Source organism: Rhinichthys klamathensis, unplaced genomic scaffold (assembly GCF_029890125.1).
Source record: "Rhinichthys klamathensis goyatoka isolate OS25496 unplaced genomic scaffold, OSU_Roscu_1.1 h1tg000461l_1, whole genome shotgun sequence".
Taxonomy (NCBI): domain Eukaryota; kingdom Metazoa; phylum Chordata; class Actinopteri; order Cypriniformes; family Leuciscidae; genus Rhinichthys; species Rhinichthys klamathensis.
In genome coordinates, this window is record NW_026606950.1 from 308,311 (window position 1) to 336,122 (window position 27,812).

Consider the following 27,812-nt stretch of genomic DNA (forward strand, 5'->3'; position numbering starts at 1 on the left):
CATTGGACCCCATTGAATTTCATTACATAGACAAAAACAGTTTAAACATTCTCCAAAAGGTTTGGAATGACATGAGGGGGAGTAAATGATGACCGAAGTTTTCATTTTTAGGTAAACCATCCCTTTAACATTTCCTTGTTTTCATCATTTTGGGGATTTACAATTTTAGATTTTGAATCCAATGCTATTGATTTGTGAAAGACCTGAAGCACGTAGTCGAGGGCGAGGTGTCGGAAGCACTTGCGGGTCGTGACGAGGGTGCTGGTGGCCTCCTCCACCTCATGCGGTTTGTTGCGAGGCGCCTGTGCGTTCTTCACCTGGGCGATTTCCATATCCTCCCGAACCTTATCGAACTGCTTCTTAGTCTCTTTAAACCTTCGAACATCCCTGCGCGGACACAAATGACAGGGTAAGACGCACACATCACAGAGGACGGGGGGAGTGGAAATGCAATAGAAATCAGAAACAAGAGCAGGAAAGAGAAGAAAGAACTCACTCCTTCACAAAATTGTGCAACTGTTGCTTTACGGATCTTTGGGCCTGGTCGAACAGGATCTGTGAAAGAATAAAAAATAAATAAAAATGTATCAGGATCTAACAGAAAAATATTGAGCGGGTTGAACAGTACTTTTTGCATTAAACAGGAGTCGGCAGAAAAGGGTGCCAGATGTTCTTGAAGTGTTTGATATGATGTGTTGTGTTGTTTGTCATTTTTTTCTCCACTTTTTAAGTGAATGAATCGTTCCTTTTCCTTTCACTAAAGCTTCCCCCTTTACTAAATTAGACTTAAAATTTCACTTGTGAACAAACTGTATCGACTGAAGCATTTTGTTTGTGAATAAATCAACTGGGACATCTCATCGGTGAACAAAACGAATTACAGTATCATTCAGCTGTTCAATTCAGCATGTGATTCAAACTGGTTTACATTTCAAACTTGTGAACGACTCAATGACTCATTTAAAACACTTGCTTGTCACCTCCCACTGGAATATGTGCAATATAACATGCAGAAAAAGTCACTGGGATCAGTCAAAATCACCACCAGAACTATTAATGTGCTATATATATATATATATATTAGGGCTGTCAAATGATTAATCACGATTAATCACATCCAAAATAAAAGTTTTTTTTACTTAATATATGTGGGTGCATTGTGTATAATTATTTTATATAAATACACACACATGCTTGTATATATTTAAGAAATATTTTCATGTATATACTGTATATAGATTTATATATAATTTATATTATATATAAATATAAATATTTTATATATAAATTATATTTTTTTCTTAAATATACATGCATGTGTGTGTATTTATATATATACAAAATAATTATACACAGTGCACCCACATATATTATGTAAAAAAAAACTTATTTTGGATGTGATTAATCGTGATTAATCATTTGACAGCCCTAATATATATATATATATATTTAAACACTGCCATCTGACATCAGTAAGATATATAAATTTTTTTGTTGTTGATGAAATAATAAATTTATTCAGCAATGACACGTTAAATTGATGACGCTGTTCTTTTGAACTTTCTGTTCATTACAGAATAATGAAAAAAATGTATCAGTTTCCACCCAAAAACTTAGCAGTACAACTGTTTTCATCATCGATAATAAGAATAAATGTTTCTTGAGCATGAAATCATCATATTAGAGTGATTTCTGAAGGATCATGTGACACTGAAGACTGGAGTAATGATGCTGAAAACTCAGCTTTGATCACAGGGATAAATTACATTTTAATACATACGTATAAAATAGAAAACAACATTACTGTTTTACAGCATTTTTGATCAAATTATTACAAATATGTCAACAAAAAACATCCGTTAGAAGGAGACCGTTTTGTGCCGTTTATTTAGCAACATTGGACACTAAAGGGCTTTTAAACACATTAGGAAGGTAATTTTATAAGGGATCAATCAATAAAATTGGCTGTAGGTCAGCAGATCTTCAATCTTGCTCCGACTGTTTATTTCCAACCTGCTTCAGCTCGCCTGCCGGAGACTTTTCAAGTGATCCTGAAGACTTTGATAGCGGGTTGAAGTGTGTTTGCTATAGAATATAAAGGGTGCACTACTCTCATATCACCAGCAGATGGCAGAGCAGTTGCAGATCTGTGTCTGTAAACCCGAATACTGCAGCAGAGCCCAACACCATCTCACACTCTCTCTCGCGGTGGGTGACTGCAGGTCAAGGGTTGAATAGGTCACAGATGCGTCGCAAAGTCACCCAGGCAAACACAGTGCCACGCGTACGAGAATACAATCTGCACATGGAATCAAACCCCGGGGGTCCTGCGAGGAAACCTCTGATGGAAGGTTGTAAGAATGAAGGCATGTCAGTGCCGGGGTCTGTCAGTGTGGATCATACATCAGCAGAACGGGGCTAGAGGAAAAGCTTTACGCTGCAATCATCTCGATTCCGGTCACAAGCGCTCAGCTTTACGGCAGAGATAAGCTGCAACGAGAGAACATGTGACCGAGCGTGTCACATGGACCAGGAGGGCAACATGTCTTGAGGGTAAAGCTGGCATGTGAGAGAGGAAGAGAGAGAGCGGGTGAAAGGGGAAGCAGACAAGCTTAGACATTTGCATTTTGTACAGTTCTGTCAAATCCCAGCCTTTGCATTTTATAAAGGACTAGATTCAGCATTTTCTATTCATCCGCCTCAAATGTCCCGATTCTTTCATTAGTGATGCTTGGCTACTACTGCTCATACTTTGGACCCAGTTAGTATACTCCAGTTTTTATGTGTACACTAGGGGTTTGCATTACGGTAAATTAATCATCAGCCCAGCATGCACACATGTACACACTAGAGCTGCACGATTACGTGAAAATTTTTATTTTTGTGATTTAAAATTCAATCCAAAAAAAGGTTTGTTGTGCTTTGTCATGACAGAGGTCACACTTAATAAATATTTCATTTGAATTGTTCTAGTTTTTTTTTTGTATGCGAAATTGATATTTCGTTTGCTTTGAGGGATCAATGTTTTTTTTTTTTATCTGCTTGTTTATACATTTCTATGTATTTATTTTGTGTCTTTAATATTATTTACCCCAAAACATTTGAATTAGAGGTGCGCGTTGTCTCTTTATGCTCGCATTAAAGATCAAAGAGCGACATCGCCAGTAATTCATTACTAGAGTATAGTAAAGATATGGGTTTAACATTTTTATTTAATTTTGTTTTGAATGATTGTGCATCTTGCCCATCGTTCCGCAGGGATCATGACTGAAGCTTGGAATAAAGGCTTGTTATTAAAAGGCCGTGGCATTACCTGATCTTTTGCCGGGAATTATGGGAAATGTAGGTTTTGGGAGAATATGTGTTCGAGTCATTTTTTAATTTGAATGTGTGTATAAAGTATACTTATGTGTTTCAGTTTATTTTCATTATTGCTTTATGGTGAATGTGATTTCATATGTTTACAGAGTTTATTTGTGAGTATATTTAAAATTTTTTTCTTTAAGTTTCATGCACTGAATTTTGAATTGAGATCTTCTATTGAATTGAGATCCCTGTAATTATAAAATGGTTTGGTCTGTTTTGTTAAAAGGGCTTCGTTTTCAATGGCTGAGTTAATTTTGGTGAGGGATCCCTGAGAAACATCTGAGACCCAGAGTCAGTAATGTGCTAAAGTTACAGTTTCTTTAGTTTTGCTTCAGATGATATTAGTTAAAGTCTATTTAAAGAGTTCAGAGAGTGTTGAACACTGTTCAGCAGGGTAATTAACCAGCATGCTTTACTGAGCCATTAATGACTCTACACTGCGGCCACATCTCTAGACATTAGCATTGCGACTTCTCTTTCGCATTCTCACTTCCTTTTCACTGTGTGAGATCCCTCTTTAATTGCCTTTCAGTTCATCCTCTATCCTTGTTTTAGCTCAGATTGTCTCTAGCGAGCGTGGAAGACCATGATAGCATCACCTCGGGTGACACTCTAAGAAAGACATCAAGAGAACGTCAAGACTCGAGATGAGTGAATGTAGGCGGAGAGAGAAACTGGGGAAGATTTGAAAGAGCCTGAGCGAGTGTGTGTGAGACGAGGTTTAATCGTGGCCTGCAGCCCGGCCGTACATGTGTGCTAGCGCCCTTGAGAAAGCACAGGCCCTTTATGTAGCGCCAGACGCTAGCGCAGAGAGCTCCAGAGTCAGTGAAGCGTCACAGTCACAGAGATGGAGAAGAGAGAAGATTCTGCAGCCCTTCAGCAGTCGATCAAAAAAGGAGGATGAGTGAACGAGAGGGAAAAAGACAAAGCGATGAATGGGTGGTTCTTCAACGTCAGGCACTTTTATGTACCAGGGGTTGATTTTTATTAAACAGACAGATTTTTCTTTGTTATGAAGGCCACGTTAACTTAATACATCATGCCTTTGTTATTTTTGCTACTTTCCAAATCGTTTTTATGGGCTTTTAGAAATAAAATATAAAAATTCCATCTTATAACTATGAATTTAATTTAAAAATTCATGTTATCTTTCACAAGCTAAGTAGCCCGGGAAAACCCAGACAAGTTCCGGCAAATTTAGATTTGCTCTGAAAGTTAGTCTGGCAAAGAGCTCATTCAAGCCCATTTCCAATCCGCCGAAATCGAGGCACCAATCAGAAGCGTTGGGGCGGGCTTTACACGATGACGACAGCGCTGGGATTTTGAAGCAGATTTTGTAGCCTACATTACAAAGATGGATGCCGCCGTCGCACATCACTCGTTCCAATCAGCTATCGCGTCTGTTTTAAGCCATTTGAACGTTTCCTTTTAGTTAAAAACCGAGCAAAGAACAACACTCGGAGATGTTTCTCCGCCGTTCTGCATACGTCATCTCCTTCATCGCTCTGATTGGGTTTAGGTCTATCCGCGACGTCCGTTGGTGACGCCCCTCTGGAAATGATTTGTCTATGACGCTTTGCCAGACCATAACTCAGTTACAACTGAGAATGCTCTGGTTTTAACCAGGCTACAAGCTAAGCAAAGAGTGAAATAAACAAAAACCTTTTTATATTTCACGGTTAATCTGAAATTGATTATTTTATTATATGAAAATGATTTATCTCTCTTTATCATTTCCACCCCTGCACACAATTAGTCACCTGTCCCTTTCACACAATAGCCTACAGTCTTTACTGGTTAATTATCGGTAAATTACCGTTAATTAAAGAGATTTAAAAAATACCGGTACATCAGTTCTGGCAATTTCCTGGTATAAGAAGTTGTAACATTACCAGTAAATTAATCGGTATGATGCGGTGTGTGAACCAAAGACTCAAGATTACCGGTATGATGGTGCGTTCAAGTCCTCCTGGGAAGTCGAGTTTACGACGACAGGTGTGTTCAAGTCACTTTCGGCGGAGTAAGATGGCGGTGTACTTTCTCTTAATTAATACACAAAAATAGCTACAGCAAGGTTCTTAAACTGTAGTTCTAGAAAATGAAGAACAAAGGTTTGCATAAGGTGTGCTTTGCTTTTTTATGTTTTTAGTTAATTTATGAAGCCACTGCAGTTATTTTATAATATATATAATATCATATTACATTGTTATTTTATAATGCTATCATTTTCTGTGCAGGCAATTAGCTTACTGCGCTGTAAATAGAAAAGCCTGACAAACAATATCACAGCTAAAAACCTTGAAGTATAGTGGTATTTCGCCATGTTTCTCACTGACACGCCCCCAACTCGTAAAGATCGGGACTTAAAGAAAATCCCGAGCTCCCCACTCGCATTTATGACATTGTGGCATTGTGGTGGCGTTCATGTGCGATACGATCTAGCTACGAGATGACTTGAACGCACCATTAGCACAAATGCGCTGACGTATGAAGTTTGCTTTCGGACAATCATAAAGCGCTGTCGGAGCCGCTGCATAACCTTTTTTCTATGCAAACATGCGCTGATGTGACCCAAAAATGGAGGACCCCAAAAAAGTAAACATGCTAGTTTTTCTGCCAGGACGCCGTAAAGCGTTGCAGACACACTATATGAGATTAAACCAAAGATCCTTGCGTTTTACTGTGAATCCATGCTATTATGCAAACTGTAATTTTGTCAAATCATGTCAAAGTTGTGCAAATATTAATTGTGTGTAAAATGGTGGCTTTGAAATAGCAAGACAAATATTATTAAAAAAAAAGAAAAAAAAAAGGCTGAATGCTTGTTCATCCACGTCTTTGGACATTGTTAGTAAATGAAGTATACTAAAGAAAGAGAGAAAAGTTTGTTTTAAAAACTAATTTTCTCAAAAAATAAATACACTTAAATCCTTTAAGCAAATTTAATCACCAAGCTTTTGGTCAAAAGACCATCCTCAGGGCATACAGACAATAAATGTAACAATCAATTTAAAGTCCCCATGAATTCAAAATTGACCATACTTACTTTGTTTGCCTAAATTGATCGTTTTGTGGTGAACAATTCATCCATGCAAGTCAATCCACACAAAAAATTTTTTTGGCTTCGTAATCTTTAATCAAAATCTGACATTTCCCCTCCCCTCTGCGTTGGAGGACCTCGCCTGATGACGTAGGTTTCACGGTTTGGGCGTCTTCTTAACATCCGTAATCACGCCCCTCCAACTGACAGTAGACAGGCTGAATGAAAACACCTACTTTTCTAGATCCAATCAGGTGCTAGTTGGGAAAAAAGCCACGCCCACCATTTTGCCTCATTAGTATTCCGTTTCTCTCGGAAATACGTCACAACACTGGAGAAAAGTCGTTTGCAACTTCCGGTTCACGGGGACTTTAACTGTGTTCAAACACATCAGGACAATCAACAGTGATTACCAGCACCTGTGAAAGCCAGGTAGGAGAGTTGTAGTCCAATAGTGGGAGTTGTAGTTTTTCTTTAACCTACCCAATATACCGAGTTATCTAGGTAATTTACACATTTAGTCCCCATAGTGAAAATCCCCAATACAAGAAACAAATATATATACACATATACAAAAATATGTGATATGCGCCTGTATTTTTGTATAATTTTTGTATATGTGTAAATTACCTAGATAACTCGGTATATTGGGTAGGTTAAAGAAAAACTATAACTCTCCTACCTGGCTTTCACAGGTGCTGGTAATCACTGTTGATTGTCCTGATGTGTTTGAACACAGTTAAATTGATTGTTACATTTATTGTCTGTATACCATGAGGATGGTCTTTTGACCGAAAGCTTGGTGATTAAATTTGCTTAAAGATCCCGTTCTTCGCGATTCCATTTTTCAAACTTTAATTAGCGTGTAATGTTGCTGTTAGAGCATAAATAATACCTGTAAAATTATAAAGCTCAAAGTTCAATGCCTAGCGAGATATTTTATTTAACAGAAGTCCCCTTTCAAAGCAGCGAACGGCCGGTTTGGACTCCATCCCTCTACTTCCTTTTTTAATGACGTAACTAGAACAGTTTTTTGACTAATCTCCGCCCACAGGAATACACCAAAAAAGGGGGCGTGGTCTTGTTGCGCTCCCAGGGAGAAGAAGTGGGCATCTCCAATTTATGGTAAGAGGCGTGACCTTTCCGGGCAACGTGCGATAAGCTGCCGTCGAATCACAACACAGGAACCGCTGGCACAATCAGAACTCGTTACGTATCTCTGGAGGGACTTCATAGAACAAGGAAGTCATCAGGCCGTTTTTTGCACAGTGAAAACAGCGGTATACAGATAAGTAAATTGTGTGAAAAATACTGTGTTTTTTTACACGCGAAACATGAACACATGTTATATTGCACACTGTAAACACAATCAAAGCGTCAAAAAAACATGAAGAACGGGACCTTTAAAGGATTTAAGTGTGCGGACAGTTTATTTATTTTTTGAGATCTTTAGTCTTGTTTGTCTGGCACCTTGATGATCGTGAGTGCTAGAGTTGGGTATCGGTTGGGTTTTATCCGATACCAGTACCTACTCGGTATTTTTTAAACGGTTCCGGTGCTTAAACGGTTCTTGAAACGGTAGTTAAGAAAACGAAACCGCACACACTTTATCAAAAAATAATACCCCTTTATTTACAGGGCCAAACTGGACACAATATTAACTTACAAGTAAATAAAATACAAGTAACATATGGTAATAAATACAAGTAATATATGGTAATAATAAATAAACCAATATAAAATAAAATAAAATAAAAATTCACATTACATAATATCAAATAAAACAATATTGTATCAAACAATGTAATAATACTGGAGATTAACAGAGATTACTACCTGGGTAATCTAATATCGACATGGCTACAGGTTCCCATGTTTTGTCTGCTTGAACCAGTCATGTAAGTTATCTGGTCATTGTACTAGTTATGCAGCGCTTACCTTGGCAAGTTTGGTATTTCGTTCCCACTGCGTCTTAGCTACACAGCTTTAAGTAAACTTATGAAAGAGAACGTCTCTGGTTACTGGTGTAACCCATGTTCTCTGAATAGGGAACGAGACGCTGCGTTCACTGCCAAACTCCTCGCGCTGCCGACAAGCTTCCTTTTTCGGCAGAGAACTCTGAGGAGCAGATGATGTGCGCGCTAATATAATACGATGACGTGAGCGTCAAGGCGGCGGCCGCGCCATCAGCCAATGGATTGGAGTGAATCGTGATTCTATATGGGCTTCAGACAATCGTTCTGACGCGTAATTTTAAACGTGAAATGCAGCCAAACCTTGGAGCGTTTTGTCTTCGGCATCTTCAATAATCCCCTCGCTATCAGCAGACGTTCCGGGAGTCTCCTGCATATTGATAACGGCTCCCTGATGCCCGCAAATTAGTTGAAATCTCCCGGAACGCTTGAGCGAGCGAGCAAAAGCGCGCATGTGAGACAGAACAGACAGTGCTCCGATAAACCGTATAGTGCGTGCACGGCGGAGAGAGAGAGGGAGAGAGCGAGAGACTTTGCGTGTGTGCGCCTTATGCCACAGAGACTCAGGCACCGACATTTTCGTTCTTATTCGGTCTGGTTACTACCGTTTACGTCAGAACCGGTTCCCTATTGGCACCGCGTTTCGGTACCCAACCCGGTGTAACTCCTTCAAAAACTAATTTTCTAAAAGTCTACAACAAAAGGCCCATCACTGAAAAAAAAACCCACCCAAATACAATAAAGGCGACAGAGAATGGCTGCCCACAGAAAGCCAAACAGTCGCAACCAAATGTTCCAAACTGGCACGAGGAACATCCGATGGAAACCTCCTCTTCTTTGGAGCAGTGACACGCTTTAGAGAACGACAGCATGTTCAGCTGCAAGCTGTTGAAAAAGGTCCGTATGCGAATGAACTGCATGCTCAGCTTTTGACTTCCTGCATTAAAAAAAACTGCTCCATACGAGACCACTTTACAGAGCCCAGCTGCCAAACGACTGGGCCATTCGTGAACTGTACAGTTGAATTAGTTTAATTGGAAAAATGTGTTGGAGAAAGCATGCTGGGACATCACAGGAAGAGAACGAGATCAATAACGCCGGTCAAAGGGTTCTGTGTTGCTTTCAAGTGGAAATAAAGTAGGGCTAAACTGGGTTTCAGACCCTCAGTTGTGGTGAAGCAAAAATGAAAATCTTGAAACAATAAAAGAGTATTACCCGATTCTTACTTCTGGAAATGGGCATGTTACATAATACAGCAAAAGAGGGGGTTTTGGAGAGTTTAGCAGGAAGGAAAATGCAAAGTTGCTCTCACAAGAAACTAGGAATGACAGTTAAAGTTGTATTACAGCTGGAACTGGTAACTTTGACTGACTGCATCTTCACATTCTTCAACCAGATACTTTAAAGAAATGTTCATAATAAGTTTGAAATACTTCATAACAGTTATAAAAGCTTCTAAGGCCCTGTTTACACCTGGTATTAAGATGCGTTTTGGTCGACCGGATCACAAGTGGACGAGGGAGACACGTTCTTGTTTACACCTGGTGTTTTAATCCGTCTCTTTTGTCCACTTTCAACCACTTCTGTCCTGATTTCTTCGAGGGGAGGGTCTATGGGCGGGTAAATGTATGGGCTTTTTATAGATCTTTCGATCTAATGGATGAAATAAGTTCAGCTTTAGTTTCTGCTCTGACAGCCAGGAGACCACGCCGAACGCTGTGAGTGTGTGTTAGAAATCAGGAATGATAGAGAACATTGTGCTTGGTAAAAATTTTTTGTCTTCAAACCAAACTCAGGTCTCCAGCCAACAATCTTTAATTCCCATAATGTTTACGCATTAGGGTCAGAATATAGGCAGAGTCTTTTGTGGCTGTTCGAACACATTCGATCGCAATCCCTACCTTCAAACCGAAGCATTGAGAACTTTGTCAGTGTCCAGACAGTTTAATAAGAAAATATTTTATACATACAGTCAACTTCGCGTATACAGGCAGGAGCCATCTTTGAAAAACAGTCTCTACCAGTCGATCTACGAACGCCGATCCAAGTGCGCTGGTGAGATGTGAACGAGCTATAAGTTGTGATAAGGTGAGCGCGAACAGCAGGCTTGGATCGGCGTTTCGTAGATCGACTGGTAGAGACTGTTTTTCAAAGATGGCTTCTGCCTGTATACGCGAAGTTGACTGTATGTATAAAATATCTTCTTATTAAACTGTCTGTACACTGACAAAGTTCTCAATGCTTCGGTTTGAAGGTAGGGACCCTCATTATGCAACCGTGTTCGTGTGGGGCTATTTTGAGCCTTGTTAGTGGTATTAACAAGCGATTTTTATTTGTCATTACTCTATGCCCAATATACTAGCGTTATACTAGCGTTATAGGCTAAACTGTTTTTAGAGATAAAACTGTTTACATTCGATAATCATGAAAACAAATCTCAGATAACGGTTGACTAGGTAACAATGTGTAATTAGACCAAAGGTTCATTTTGTGCCGGAGTTCTCCTTTAGCCTAGTTCACACTACATGATTTTAAGCCCGATTTGCAAATCGTTGAGCTCGCCGACAGGTCAGGGTGTTTTCGCGTGCAAGTCGCGGCGGGATTAGCGGGCGATGAACGCTCGCCAATCTGTTAGTATGAAAGAGCCAACAACGCATCAAAGACGCTCGCAGACGCCTCGCCGAGCCCAGAAAAATATCTCGCATGCTAGATATCCAGAGCTGTCGCACGACTCAACCTCAGTGATGTCATGAGCTACAGCCAATCAGAGCAAGGCAGGGGTTGAGGTCACCGGGTATTGGCACGCGTGCTGTTTCGCGTCATTTCCGGTTCGTTTTATCGCAAGATTTTTCGTGACAAAACGTGGTTTGTAGACAAGATAGAATCGTTGGGTGACAGAGTTGTTGTCAACTCGTGTAGTGCGTTACCCCCTGTTGCGGATCAATCACGTTGTGTCGTGTGGTGTGAACAGCTCAACAACTTGAACACTGCTGATTTCACAGAGAGCAAGTCATGTAGTGTGAACCGCACAGTTCAGCCCGACGTTTTAAAATCATGTAGTGTGAACTAGGCTTTAAGGTGATAATACACAGGGCAACATTTTGAGCAATGTTGCTGGGCAATGTTGCCGTCAACGGGCAACCAGATGAGACACAGGGCCCACGACCGATCTGAATTATCCAGATAGAAATGTATTGCCCATTTTCAATGGGAAAGTGCCCAAGCAACAATCGCTCGGCAAGATTGCCCAGCAACATTGCTCAAAAAGTTGCCCTGTGTATCATCACCTTTAGCGTCGTCCACTTGTGATCCAATCGACCAAAACTCATCTTCATACCAGGTGTAAACCGGGACTAAAAGTGTTTGCATCCAGAGATGGTATTATTATTATTATTATTATTATTATAGGGAGATACGAGGGTCCGTGACTCCGTTGGAAAACACGTAACGGCTAACTTGGATCACGTGTACCTTGATAACCAATCACATTACAGCCTTGACGTCACTATTCCTAGTTGTGCAACACTCAATCACTGTTTGCGGATAATTTTGAAATGAATGAGAAGTGCCATAAACTGAATCGTACCGGTCGCACAGTTGTTCAAGACGTCTCTTATAAAACAGCACTTTTTCGGTGTAAACTCTAAAAATAGATCAATCCAAAATGAATGTTTAAGAGCAAACATGTTGAAGAGCCGATGGGCTGTCGATTCGTTAAATGATAAGCTATTTTCTCATTTAAAAAAACCTCTTGTCTCCTTCCCTGCGTACCAGAGTTAACAGGCGTTATGCTTTTTTCTGTTGCAGGCTTGCCTTCAAGATAATAATCTATCATTAGGAACTTTTACTAAAAACTTAAGGCGTTTCTCATTACCAAGTACTGCAAGTTTGGTCTTGCATCCTTGATAGTTTGGGCTTGGCAAGATAGACTCGCGCGAGGGGGAGGGGAGATGGTACGAACGTTTGATTGACGCACTTACTGTCCAATGATTCTAGGTGTTCTTGGAAATGATTGGCTGTTTGGAGTTTTTTCGAGTCCTGCCCGTTCCACAGATGATTAAATTGCTTAATTTTCATTTCAGTGCTTCTAACTCAGTGGCTGCAAGTGGGTTAGGAATAGGATTACAAGTGATTTTGAAAAAATGGTCAAAAAAAGAAAATCACATACCCCACCTTTAATATTACAGTGAACAGAACTCACAAAACCTAACAAACTTGGTGCAATGCGTCTTGAGGCATCAAATGTGATGTGCGCATATTCAAAAAGTGTCTGACATAAAGGAATCTGTTGGGCTATCAGTATAACAGCACAGCTTCTGCACGCGTGTGTCAACTCTCCTGTTATCACCTCTAAAATCCCAGAAAACACATCACGTTCTCTCATTACTTCTCTTTCTATGACCTCTTTTATACTGTCCCCTGCCAAATAGATAATATCAGTAATTACACTCAGTCGGGAGGTAGTGAGGCGTCACTTCGACAAGTTAGTTCAATTTATGACTGTTTGGATTCTAACAACTCAATAAGCTGTAAAAGAGGGACATATTAACACTACCTAAAGAAAAGACACACTGGCTTTCAGTCAATTACTGTAATTACTATAGATTTACTGTACTTCTCCCAAACAATGTATTGCTACACTACAAGTGCACCAATGTATCTTCTTTGCTTTAAAGTTCATACTGTGAAATTAAGCTTTAATGGTGTTCGCAATTCTGCATGAGCACTATGACAATAAAAGTAGAAAAATGGCAAAGCTAATATAATATACCAATTTTATTGGTAAGCAATGGCTGTTGGAGAACAAGAGACAAAAACAGAAAGTGTTAATGAACCTCGTTTAAAAGAAAAACTGCTTTTCCAAAAAGAAAAAGAAAAAAAAGCTAGAGACAGTGACTTGGCAGCGATGGGCGTCCTGGATTTATGAGACAGACAGATTATCTACATCCCAGAGTAAAATGGCCAGACTTCAGATTTATAGAGTGACAGGTTAACTGCTTTGACCCTGGTAAAACAGGAGAGAGCGGGAACAAGAGGAGTGAATTAAAGTAATATTGTTTTCAGCACACAGGCTTTATCTGTCAATCCTCCCATAGACGGACACCTTTTCTGGGTGGCAGAAGGATAAACAGGAGAACCACTTCCTGTGCCGAGACATAAACATCTCAAGCAAGAACGTCCCTTTCCCGCCGGAAACATCATATCAACATATCACACACACAATATACAATACATACAACATATCACACACACAATATACAATACATACAACATATCACACACACAATATACAATACATACATAAGTTCTAAACCAACTAAATTACACACTGCCCATTGTGCAACCCACTATAATAAAGTTTTTTTTTTTAAATAACAAACACCAAATTTAATAGATGAAGCTGCGAAAACACGAGTAAAACAAACGATTATCAGTTTAAACTAAAGGTTGGACTCGATATAGTGTTCCTTACAACTTATCAAAGACCCAGTGATCCATGGATATTGACATGCAGCAGGAATCGTGTTTCCTGACATCATTTATATGTGCCGGATTTCGATGCCGGGGAAATACATAAAGCAAATTTGCCTGTGAACGCTTTATATAAATACAATATAGGTAGGTCTGAATCCATGTGATCACTTACATCAATGTTATACATATCGTCATATCGTCCAGCCTTAAAACTTGAATCGTTTTTTTGTAAAAACTATTTAATTAAAACTATTTAATTGGTGAGTTGTCAATACAATATACAACAATACAATATATAAGGTATGATTTTACCCCTAAATTCAGCATATTGACACCAAATGATATCTGTAAATCCAGCTTTCTCTGCCTGGATCCAGTTGTTTCTATGAATTGCAGCGATCTATCTGCTTCTCTGTTCTGTAGCTTTCGGCAGTCTGTAAAAATATACCTCAGATTTCTTGTCAAATCTAGTTGTACAGTCACTCGCAAAGCTCTTTCCCGTTTTAGATGCGTTTTGTGTGTTTTTCGCGGAATTCACGCTGAAAACAAATGCTGTCGCTCAGTCTTTTTCCCACTCTATTTATAACCTCTATAATGGTTTTTTTTTTTTTTTTTTTTTTTTTTTAAGTGTATGGAATTCAAACAGTATGCAGTTTTTCATTCATAAATGCAAGAGGCTATAGGTAGTGGAATGAAAAAAGTAATGCAAGGTGGTCTGGAGATGCTTTTTAAAAAACCTGAACTTCTATTAACTATGGCCGTTTTTACACCTGAAAGTCCGCACCAAGGTCCGAACCAAAGTTCACATTTTGATACATTTTATACTTTCAGAAAGTTTTGGTTTGGTTTCACACTGCAATTATGCGAGCGCACTAAAGATCTTTACGTGACATATGTGTGTCCTGTCGTCATCATCTACGTATGTGGGCTGCATCTTGACATTGATTGGTTTGTAAATGGACGTGCGTCTGACGTCAGCGTGTTGTCAATTCGCCGGGTAACTTTGACAACATGAATGAACAGACGCATATCGTTGCAACTATATAGTTATTTTTATGGCATAATTACCTGCAGCACCAACTATACACAAGGCTAGTTCAAATTCGCCAAATGAACGTCCTCATCGTGCGAACATTTTATCGAGGGGAAGACTGCAAGTTGACTTCTTATTATGTCATCAGACCACACTTCGATTAAAAACCTCGTCTCCTCCTCTCCCCATGTGACACGGCTCATTTTTCCTGCCACCTTCTGTTTTTCGGCTATGCGGGAACCACCGGAACTTCCTGTAAAAGGTCTGAAAGTCAGAACCATACAGAAATGCTTTCACACTAGAAACGAACCAAACCTTTGTTCAGTTTGATTCCGGACCGAGACTACCTCTTTTCGTCAGACCAAATTTCATCTGTTTGGTCCGGACCGAGACTACCTCTTTTCGTCGGACCAAATTTCATCTGTTTGGTCCAGGGTAGCTTTCACACCTGTAATTTTGATTCGGACCAAACTGAAAAGTCCGAAAGTCCGGACCAAACAAGGTAGGTGTGAAAGGGCCCTTATACTTAGAAGGCTGTGTCAAGCTTGAGATGCTGCAAAACACATGAGCGCAACAGATGAACTTGAGCAAAAACGTGTTCTGTGTGAAGTATAATGTCCATACTCCCAAAACTGATGAGTCACTGGTGAGCTTTTGTACTTTGTACTGATAATTTCATACACCATCAATCATACATGTAATAATCATCCACCGTCGGTGTATGAATGAGTGAATGAATGGGTGAATGTGAGGCAATATGTAAAGCGCTTTGGTGGCCATGGGTCTGTTGAAAGCGCTATTTAAATGCAGTCCATTTACCATTTTTACCATAATTTGTGATCTTGCATACAAGCACTTTTTTTTTTGATTATTTGCCGGTCGGTTTGTAATGCCAATTGAGTGAAGCGACAAAAGTTTCCACCAAATTTTTGTAAACATGTTCTTTTGAGGGTTTGACCTAGATGTGTTTCTGGTAAAGTCCAGGAATTCAGTGTTCACCACAGTCACGTCTCACAAAAACGGTTTATCACAAGAATAAACCCGTCTAATTAACCATAAAAGCAGGGAGAACCGAGGAAACATCCGACTGTTCAGATACTGCTGATGCTACGAGCAGGAAGGGATCAGCCGTCGTCGGGCTGACAATTAAAAAGCTGCAAGTCCTTTATACCACAGCCCTGGTATTTCCTCTTTCTTTAAAAGTGAAGGTGGCTGTGGTAACAGGAGACATGTAGGGCTTTACACGCTGATTGCAACTCTCTCTGTTTTCAATTACACGATCCTCAAGAACAGGAAAACACCCAAAAAGTCTTGAGTGATGAGGTACTCTTTCTCAGATTAACCAATAAATGTGATTAGCCACTTGCTGGAATGAACGAGACATGGTTTCAAATGTACAAACCATTTTACATTGAGCTGTGGTGCTCATGCGACCAATGCAAGTTCAAATCCGGCTTGCAACATTTCCAATTCCCATTTCACCTTAAAGGTTCCTGAACATTTCCTGTCCTTATTATACTCTCTTCTTAATAAAAGTGGTAAAAATTTCAATACGCAATACAAACCTGTGAAGCAGAAGGCCCTTTATGACTCCGCAGATGGCTTTTGGGTGGCATGTGGAAAAAATCAGCCACATATGATGTGAAACACACCGTGTAAAGAGATCCACGTTCTCTGGTTTGAGTTACGCCCCACGGCACACGTAATATGGTTTCATAATAAAAACACCCATGAGAGAGCCAGGTTATGGCAACATATGATGAATCATTATGGGCCCTGACTGAAATGTGTACGTGTGCGTTTTATTATGGGACATGTGGCCATGCCGAGCGAGCCTGGGGAAATGTGTCTTACCATGTGATAGTTGACGATTTCCTGAAGGCTCTCTCCACACTTTTCAAGACATTCCTGAAATGAAGCAAATAACCGAAAAATCAACACAGCTCATGAGGGTCTGACTATTACCTGAGTCATTTGACTCGGATCATTTAGAAATAAATACTTGTCTGGGAAACTTACTGAGATCATCTCCTCCTTTTTGCAGTGGTGAGACAAGTCTCGAATGCCATTGACGAAGAGTTTATTAGCACTGACGTACACACGACCCGCTTCGATCATACCACTGCATAACTTCACCAGCTGATGGACAGAAACAGAAAACAGAAAACACTGTTTATAGTTGTCAAAAAATTTATTTCGCTGCCAAAACTTTGGCCATGACTGTAGAACACACATTTTTCTAACTTTGCGTACGTACTCTGTATGCTCAGATCACACATGTGCTTATTGCTAAGTGTTTGTGCCATTTCTTTATTTCTTCAACAATCAAAAAACTGGAGGGCGTGAATTGATTTTATCATTCGGGAATCGGCTTCATTGTGATAAGTGGTCATTTGGGTCTATTCTTTTAATGCCAACACATAATTGCTTTAGCTATCAAACAAAAACACTAACACGTTTTTATATATAAGGTTGAAATGAAGTTAATATAGTATCATCATGGTTCGTCACTGATTCGGTTTTGGGATGATACCATTGAATACAAACAGTTAAAGCTCCCCTGTGGTGAAAATAAAGCTTTTAATGTTGTTTATATGTCTATGTGGTGTTTTTAATATGCTTTAAGACAAACCATGTGCAAATTCATAAGTCGACAGCATTGCTGAGTATTTTCTCTTTAAAACTGCAGTGAATCAAAGACAGTCTCAAAAACGCAGTTTGAAATCGCTGGTGTTTCTGATGTCACACACTACCTTGTACATTTCTTAAATCATATTAAATACCTTATCTGACCGTTATCAGTTTGTAGCAGTAAATGAAGAGATGTCTTATTGATCACAAGTTCAGTATGGCGTACCACAAGGCTCAGTACTAGGACCGCTGCTGTTCACTCTGTACATGCTACCATTAGGAGATATAATTAGGAAACATGGAATTAACTTTCACTGTTATGCCGAAGATACTCAGCTGTATATTTACTCATAAAAGTTGTGTTCATCTGTGATAATTATCTTGATGGACAAAGCGTGCAAGTATCATAAACTTTTGTTGATCACACAGCTTGTTTTTAGCGATAATCCAAAAGCCTATGGAAAATCCTTATGGGTTTGTGTCGAGGCAACCAGTGTGATGCTAACAGACGTTTGGCCTACAAAGTGACGTCATAACTGCACCGTACTCTATTCTCTCCTCCATATTCTTCTTTTTCACAGACAACTTGGATCGCAAGCTTTCTGAGGGCTACAATTTTTAACAAGGAGAAATCCAGTCTTGGATGATCTACTCAACTGCATCACTTATCACGTGTGTTTGGTTGTAAAACATGTAGACCAGACAGAGTTGTCTGCGATGCTTCCTCTTAAAATATTGTGCAATGTGTGACCCCGTCGCCGATACGTTGTGTAACGTGCACACAACAGCAACTAAATGCTACCCCAGGCAGTCGTGTAGAGTCAGGAGAACAGCGATACGACAACTTTGAAAATAATGCAGTGTGTTCCCGGCATTAGCATGCTAAAAGTCTCACAGTGATTGTTAGCATGCTAAGATGCTTTGAGAAGATTCAGCCATCAAAACAGCTCTTTTGTAATAGGCGAAATGAAAGGCCTTCAACAATGCTATTCTATATTGTCAATAAAATGTTATTTAGCCTGTTTATTTGTTGAATATTTGTCTGTCGTAGGGCTGTGTGATCTTGCATTTAGTTTGCATTACATTTAATAGTGTATGTACACACACAGACTAGCCTCTTTGGTCTAGCTTTTATTTGAGCATCTTACACACTTAATTCAAACTCTGGAGCTTATCATATTGCAAAAAACTTGCAATAATAAGCAGACGTTGCCCTTGTATGCAGATTTGGACGCTTCTAATAATACCCTGAAGCAGTCGAGAGCCACAAGAATGCAGTTTCCTGATGCAAATGTTCAGCATCCTAATGCTAAATAGGTTTCTTTCTCAATCTCCATTAATCCTGTATGGCGTACGAGCTGGGATTTAGCTCGGCGCACATTTGTTATTCTGTTTTATCCATGCACTAATGCGCTAGTCCTTCGTTAGCCAGGCCTCAAACCAACATCTCAATTAAATGAAGCAAAGACGCTGATCAAATGAAATGGAAGTTGAATGACAAACTATACACTATGCACTTAACCATCTAGTGTACTATGTGATATTTTTATGGTTATTTTGTCATCTGCAACAGTTGAGTGCATGAAGCGTTCAAAATGCCACACTTTGATTTTCGGGTTAAATAAGAGCATCGTCCAGGTATTTGAATTACAAATACCAGGGATTTTCAATGTGAACACAGTACATGCTCACACCATTTATACATCAAAATGGCACAGAATAGTGTATAAGTATGCGAATTGGGATACATCTGAACTTAATCTTTTTTTTTTTTAATCATGTTTTGAGAAATGATTGAGAAAGCAAGAAAGAGTATTGTAACGTGCATCAGAACTCTAGAGACATAAAGAGGCAGAACAACAAAAAATATAACATTAAAGAAATCCAATATAAATATGCAGTAAAAGTAAGATATATATATAAATCATAGAGTACATTCAGTCCAGTTCTTCAGCGACCATGTTCTCCACAAAACTTAAAAAAGGCTGCCAAATGGTAAAAAAAATAATCTCCAAGCTGATCCTTTCATAGAATATCAGATTGTTTGCAACTGTACATCATACATGACATCCTTAATACAAGGTCCATATGTTGGAGGGAAAGAGTCTTTCCATTTATACAAAATTAGCCTTCTGGCAAGAAGTGAACAAAAAATGATAACATCAGACTGGGATTTTCTAAATGTAATCCTGACTAATTAATCCATTGCAGTCGATATTGTTGGAGCAACACATTGATCAAACATTTTAGATCAAACCCCAGTAATTCAATATCTTCGGACATGACCAGAACATATGGAACAGAGTTGCTGGTGATTGATCTTGATTTCTTTCCCAATCTATCCTTAGACCAATTTTGAACTGGATAACCGCATGCCTGAGACTAACAGAGGATGAATGTATTCTTTGGATTGATTCATGCCATGTATCATCTGACATTTGTTCTTCCATTTCGTTTTCACACCAAGTTATTTCAAAAAGATTGCATACCTTATCTAGCTTGGCTTCTATTTCCACAACATCGGTCTCAACTTCATCGATATTCGCCCTGCAAAGACACAAGAAAAACACATTATTCATTAGATGATAGACTTATCACAGTCGTTTCTGATTGGTGATATCAAAGGACAGACAAAAAGTTTGGGGGGGATTCACGCTGACATTTTTACAACCTGAACTAACTAGCATGTCATAAAAAGACCTTATTTAAAAGTTGTTGTTTTTTCAAAGAAATTGTTTGCAGTAGTTTTGTTGAATTGTTTTGATTAATCGTTAAAAGATTGCGATCTCGATTCAGACACCCACCCGGGATAAAAGTTTATAGTTTGGATATAAACACTGATGTCTACGGTATTGATCAAAATGGAGCAAATCACCTTTTGAAAGTAACTTTGCGCTTCAAATAACGATTGTATCGATTACATCGTTGTGACTGTTCAAATATATTTGTCATTAAATCATTCATTCAAAAGATTAGTTCAAAAACGCTGATTCATCCAGTAATGAAACAAATATTTATGAGTCAGTCAATAAAACATTCATTCAAACCAATTTTTTAAAATATTAATTCTAATTATTTTTTTTTAAAATAGGCTGCAGCAATTAATATTTTGTCAGAACCTCTAGTAATTTAAGTTATTTTATTTAATTGTCTGTTAAGAATTGTAGGAGAATCATGAATCTCGCAGCTGTAGTTTGCAGTGAATTTCATAAATTTTTCTAACCACTATCAAAAGTCAAACTCAAAAACATAAATGTGTATATTCTAGTCTTAAAAAGGAGGATCTGTGAGGAGCGTGTGAAAAAACAATAGGATATTCACACCACATAACTATTTTGATGTATACATTTACATTTCAGTAAGTTGTGCTTTACTATTCCAATATTGGCATTACAATACAACTCTATTAATCCATAGTTTTTGAGTCACACATGACATTTTACAACCTGAACTAGAACTAACCTTGCAATAATGTAATAAAAAAAAAAAGAAAAATGTTACATTAAAAGATGATGCCAAGACATTTTTTAAAATTAAATTAAAATTAAAAATTAAATACATTTTTAAAGAAATATTTTTTGCTCATGATACCAGGACAGTTTTTACTTTTTGCCACCCAATATATAGCTAAATAAACTGTCTGACTGCACATTATTCTGCTGTTGCCCCTTTGACTTCAATGACCTACAGTTGATCCCCTATTTCTTCTCAATACAGACTGACAATAGAAAGACTTATCAATTCACGTCTTCACACTGCAGCGAGAATGCTCTGGGATTAGGTTACAACTTTATGAACATTAATTTCATAAATGCATGAAGACATATATCTAATCGCATGCTCACTAAAAGCATCCTAATCCAGTTTAGATTGCAGCTAAAAGCTATTGCTCTTAGTCAGCTCAGCTCAGTTGGTGAATATTTGAAGAAACACTGTTGAGGTTTTCATGAGAGTCCCTCCGCAGCTCATCCTCACACACAGCATGCTCTGTTACTTAGATTTATCACATCAGCAACTCAAGCAGGGCCGAGAGGAGTCCAAGCATGAAACATATGTGTGGCTCTGCATGCAACCTTGCACATATATCCGTGACATCCCACCTGATAATCGTTCTAGACTATGGTATATATATCAAAGCATCATGGTATTACAGGCACTGTACTGCAGTGCTTTTTTGTAATAAATTTCACCCATTTATTAGGAAAAATCTATTTAACCACTGCTAAAACTTGTCATCAAAAACACACAAAAAACAAACATATTTTAAGTATATTTTAATCTAAAAATGTAGGATCTTTGAGGAAGTATAAACAAAACTTTGCTTTACTATTCTACTTTTGCATAACAACAAATTTTGATTTGATCGAGCTTATTCTACCGTAACCAGCTCTCAGAAGGTCAGCTTTCATTGGCCAAGGACCGCCCAGACTGACATGTAAAGCAACCAATCACAGTTCGTTTTGTTACACGTCGTCATGTTTAGGGGCGTGAAAATATAAAAGGCCATGTCCCTACAATAGAGAGCCTAAGCCCCTCCCCTTCCGGTCGACCACCATGGGACCTTATTTCGGAAAAATATTGTATGGTAGTCAATGGCGAGAGACAACAAATATTTTGATCTCGTTTGAATTGTGGCCTGAATTACACACATGATGTTTGTCAATTTAAAAGATACATTTTAAAGTCAAGAAAGTCGCAGTTTGATGTAAAACTGTTGAGGTATAAGACTGCGGAAATACGTAATTACGAAGACTACAAACCCAGAAGGCACACATTTCCTCTCAATGAATGAAGCTAACTTTACTGAAGCTAACTTTACTGAAGCTAACTTTACTGAAGCTAACTTTACTGATGCTAACTTTACTGAAGCTAACTTTACTGAAGCTAACTTTACTGAAGCTAACTTTACTGAAGCTAACTTTACTGATGCTAACTTTACTGAAGCTAACTTTACTGAAGCTAACTTTACTGAAGCTAACTTTACTGATGCTAACTTTACTGAAGCTAACTTTACTGATGCTAACTTTACTGATGCTAACTTTACTGAAGCTAACTTTACTGAAGCTAACTTTACCGAAGCTAACTTTACTGAAGCTAGGGGTTTAGTTACCCTTTAACAGCAGAATTCGTGGTTTAAAAAAAACTACATTATCCATGATGCTGTACGGAAAATTCCACCAACCAGAGAGTAGAAAAAAACAAAACACAAATGGTGAATAATTTGAACATCTGTGACACTTATCAGCCGCTTAACTTTCCACCACTTTCTACCATACAAATCATAGTAAAGCAAGTCACGGTTTATTGCTTCATTACATATAACAGCCTGAACAAAAACTAAACAAAAACACCCATTTGTCTGGATATGCCTCTTCTGGGTATTTTGATTATCTTCTGCTTTGGAAGATATTGTCACTTTGTACACCTTGGAAAAAACGTGATGCCAGCCTCTAACCGTTTATGCCATCTCTGGCCACAGGACAGTTTCTGTCCCTAATGCAGCCCGGCTTCCAGGGACCACACAACCATTAGACAAAAACACACCCACACGCTGAACAAACACTTAAAAAAATGAAGGACCAGAGACATAAAGGTCAGTTGTCATGGCAACCGCTAAGTGGGATACAGAGGTCGCAGTGGGGGACATCTGCTCTGCTTGTGTTGGGGGTCCTAACAAGACATATTGTTATAGGGTTATGAGCAATCAATACCACGCACACACACACCGTCATCTCGGATGCAGTCATTAGCCTTCTGGGACAGAGTGTTGACCAGTTTTAAGTTATTTTAAACTAAAGACTTTAAACAGGAAAGGTCAGCTCTAACTGGTTGAGACCAGTCCTGGAATGGACTGACAACTGTGACACAATGCAAATGTTTTGTTTCTACTGAGGAGAGAATTGGGGTCAATGACAGAAGCAGGATCTTTATTTTTAATATTTTTAAATACAATCAAAATAAAACACTTTTGTTACTTGAAATAAAACACATAAAATAACATTTTATAAAATTAAATAACTAAAAACTGAAACAAAATGAATAAATATTATATTAAGTTGAACTATTAACTATATATTTACTATATATATTAACTCATTAGGTCCTCGTTTGGTCTTGTATACATTCTCCCTGTGTTCCTGAGTTCATATGTCCTGTCTACGTCTACACTGAAGTGTTGTGAAGTCGGTTTAGTGAGTGAGTTTGGATTAAAGACTGATTTATTCATCTTCGTGAGCTTTATACCAATACAACACGTGACATTTGGTGCGAATTACTGTCACGGTTCATGGATTCATGGACTCTCTCTCGCTATGTGTGTGCGTGCTGTGTGAATGGGCGTGGCTCGTCAGCTGGCTCGTTCCACTGATGAGCCGATCAGCGCCAGCTGTTCTGAATGAGGATGTCCTATATATTGTTTGCTCACTCGTCTTGTCTCTGTCAGATGGTTGTGGAGGTTCTCCTGGGTCTGAGCCTGTTCCCCTGTTCCTGTCCTGCTTCTTCGACGCTTCCATAGGATCTTCTCCACGTTGGATCTGCATTCCGCCCGCTGAGTCCCTGCGTTGCCTAGTCTGCCCGAGCGTGTTCTGTGTTCACCTGAGGATTCTGCCACTTCATTCCCTGAGTCTGCCGAGGATCATCGATCACCTCCATTCTGAGTTTGTCTATATGAGAACTGTAACCTATTCGTTCAGTACGATCCTTGTGGATGCTACCTGTCGAATTGAGTCTCTTGTCTTCTCTTTTGACAAATAAATACTTGTTCACTCGCATCTGAATCCTTGACTATCTTTCAGTGATCCATGACAGAACCATCTGACCACCATCTCATGGATTCAGCGAGTGACCCCGGGATCGAACAGATGTTCGCCGGAAGCCACGCCCGGATGGATCGCCAGGACGAGCAGATCGGAGCTTCGGGACGGGCGATACAGGCTTTGGTAACGCAGGTGTCCGAGCTCACCTCTCAAATTCAACGCCTGAGAGTTCCCACTGCGCCGGCACCGCCCCCGCCTGTTCCCCAAGGGATTTTCCAGCAACCAGAGCCGCGTGCCCTCGCACCAGAACCGCGCATCCCAGCACCTGAGAGGTATTCGGGCGAGCCCAATCTGTGCAGAACGTTCCTGACTAAGTGCTCTATTTTTTTCTCACTTCAGCCAATGACATTTGCGTCTGAGGAGTCGAAGGTAGCCCTGGTGATGACACTACTTTCTGGCCGCGCGGCTCAGTGGGGAACAGCGGTGTGGCAGAACAGACATCAGTGCTGCTCCTCGTTCCAGGCACTCGAGCTAGAGATGACACGAGTGTTTGACCGCGCCGTCGCTGGACGCGAGGCTGCCCGCCAACTCGCTGACCTTCGCCAGAACCAACTGTCAGTCTCTGACTATTCCATAGAGTTCCGGACATTGGCGGCCGAGTGCAAGTGGAACGAGGAGGCGCAGTGGGACATGTTCCTGCATGGGCTGGCTGACCGCGTTCAGAGGGAGATTTATACCCTGGAGCTGCCCAAGACACTGGATGGACTAATCGAGTTAGCATTACGAGTCGATGCTCGCCTTCAACAGCAGGAGAGCCGACCATACCGGATGCCTGCGGCCGAATTCACCACGAGTTCCAGTGCCCGGAGCTTGAGCGCGGTCAGTCCCCTGAACGATCCTGAGCCCATGCAGGTAGGTCGAGCTCGGCTTTCCCGGGAGGAGAGAGAACACCGTCGCTCGAGGGGTTTATGTCTTTACTGCGGGGAGGCCGGCCATTTCGTCAACACCTGTCCTTTAAAAGGCCAAGCCCGGCGGTAGGACGGCGGCTACTGTCGGGCGGGCTCTCCATGACTGGACCCTCGAGCGCCACTCTCCTCCCGGTTAGACTCCAGTGGGCGGAACACTCCTTCAGCTGTCAAGCGCTGGTGGATTCGGGAGCAGAGGGAAACCTTATGGACTTTTCACTGGCACGCAAGCTTCGCCTCCCCATCACTACGTTAGAGAGAACGATCACTATCAACGCACTCAATGGGCAAGAACTCCCGGGTATCACTCACTCCACCGGACTTATTACACTCATTACCTCGGGAAACCACACTGAAAAGACTTCACTCTACCTCACTCAGTCACCTCACGCTCCTATTGTCCTGGGTCACCCGTGGTTGGTTCAGCACGGACCTCGGATAGAGTGGGGCCAAAACTCTGTTTCCGCGTGGAGTAATGATTGTTATGCCTCATGTCTTTTGTCTGCCGTCCCGTCTGTTTCTCGTTCTGTGTTGCAGGAGGAGTCGGTGAATCTGTCTAACGTGCCACCGGAGTACCGCGACCTGAAGGAGGTGTTCAGTAAGTCTCGGGCTGCTTCTCTTCCTCCTCATCGTCCCTATGACTGTGCCATAGAGTTACTGCCAGGTACGTCTCCGCCCAAGGGCAAGTTATATTCACTTTCTGCTCCAGAAAGGGAGGCTATGGAGAAATATATTTCTGATTCTCTAGCCACCAGGTTCATCCGCCCTTCCTCTTCTCCAGCGGGGGCGGGATTCTTTTTTGTGGGGAAGAAGGATGGATCTCTGCGACCTTGTATTGATTACCGGGGGTTGAACAACATCACGGTTAAGAATACTTATCCTTTGCCGTTGATGTCTTCAGCTTTCGAGAGGTTGCAGGGAGCATCTATCTTCACAAAATTGGATTTACGTAATGCATATCATTTGGTTCGCATCAGGAAGGGGGATGAGTGGAAGACCGCGTTTAACACCCCCAGGGGGCACTTTGAATACTTGGTTATGCCGTTCGGGCTTTCCAACTCCCCTGCAGTCTTCCAGGCACTCGTCAATGATGTGTTGAGAGACATGGTAGATCAGTTCATATATGTTTACCTGGATGACATATTGATTTTTTCTTCGTCTCTCCAGGAGCACGTTCAACACGTCAGACGAGTGCTCCAGAGGTTGCTAGAGAATGGGCTTTTTGTCAAGGCGGAGAAATGCGCTTTTCATGCACAGTCTGTTCCTTTCCTAGGGTACATCATTTCGTCTGAGGGAGTACGCATGGATCTTGAGAAGGTTAAGGCTGTGGTGGAGTGGCCAAGTCCAGATTCCCGTAAGGCCCTACAGAGGTTTCTGGGGTTCGCCAATTTCTATCGGCGGTTTATTCGCAATTTCAGCCAACTAGCCGCGCCGTTGACTGCCTTGACCTCCCCCCGAACTGCGTTCAGGTGGTCAGACACAGCTGAGGCTGTGTTTGCCAAACTGAAAGGCTGCTTTGTTTCAGCTCCCATCTTGATAGCCCCTGATTCTTCACGTCAGTTCGTGGTGGAGGTCGACGCATCAGAGGTGGGGGTAGGAGCAGTTCTTTCCCAGCGTTCTCTCACGGATGACAAGATGCATCCCTGCGCGTTTTTGTCTCGTCGTTTATCGCCTGCCGAACGTAACTATGACATTGGTAACAGAGAGTTGTTGGCAGTAAAGTTAGCGTTGGAGGAATGGCGTCATTGGTTGGAAGGGTCGGGGGTACCTTTTATTGTCTGGACCGATCACAAGAACCTGGAATATATCAGAACCGCCAAAAGACTGAACTCCAGGCAGGCTCGGTGGGCACTTTTTTTCGGACGTTTTGATTTTTCTCTCTCGTACTGCCCGGGTTCCAAAAACATCAAACCCGATTCTTTATCGCGTATTTTTGACCGTTCCGAACGCCCGTCTACTCCCGAGTGCATTTTACCCGAGACCCTATTTGTCTCCACACTCACATGGGAGGTCGAATCGAAGGTCAAGACGGCCTTAGAAGGGGTAACGCCTCCGCCCGGCTGCCCACCGAATCGTTTATTTGTGCCGGAGGGATTACGGTCAGACGTCATTAAGTGGGGGCATTGTTCCAACGTAGCTTGCCATCCAGGAGTTAATCGCACCAGTTTTTTGGTCAAGCAACGATTCTGGTGGCCACTTATGGCACGCGACATTCACAGTTTTGTTTTGGCTTGCTCGGTATGTGCCACTGGTAAGACTTCCAATCGACCCCCAGATGGGTTACTCCAACCGCTGCCTGTCCCTTCGAGACCCTGGTCCCACATCGCGCTAGATTTTATCACCGCCCTCCCACCCTCTCAAGGGTACACGGTAGTTTTGACCGTGGTGGACCGATTCTCGAAGGCGGCTCATTTTATTCCCTTGCCCAAACTACCCTCAGCCAAGGAGACAGCGGTGATTGTTGTAGATCACGTCTTTCGCTTACATGGCCTTCCGATTGACGTGGTTTCTGACAGAGGACCCCAATTTGTGTCCAAATTTTGGCGAGAGTTTTGTAAATCACTGGGAGCGACC

The 27,812-nt window shown here is 40.7% G+C and overlaps 1 protein-coding gene across 3 annotated transcripts in view; it reads right to left on the minus strand.

Annotated features, from left to right (window-relative positions):
• The window catches only part of acap3b (ArfGAP with coiled-coil, ankyrin repeat and PH domains 3b), a 105,265-nt gene that overhangs the window by 37,614 nt on the left and 39,839 nt on the right, over positions 1 to 27,812 (minus strand). For all 3 annotated transcript variants that reach the window (XM_056236654.1, XM_056236655.1, XM_056236656.1), the window contains exons 2-6: positions 20,008 to 20,065; positions 16,907 to 17,026; positions 16,742 to 16,795; positions 497 to 555; positions 204 to 387 (exon numbers count right to left, since the gene is read on the minus strand). In XM_056236654.1, coding sequence (XP_056092629.1) covers positions 204 to 387; positions 497 to 555; positions 16,742 to 16,795; positions 16,907 to 17,026; positions 20,008 to 20,065 — 475 coding nt within the window. The remainder of the gene's footprint in view (positions 1 to 203; positions 388 to 496; positions 556 to 16,741; positions 16,796 to 16,906; positions 17,027 to 20,007; positions 20,066 to 27,812) is intronic.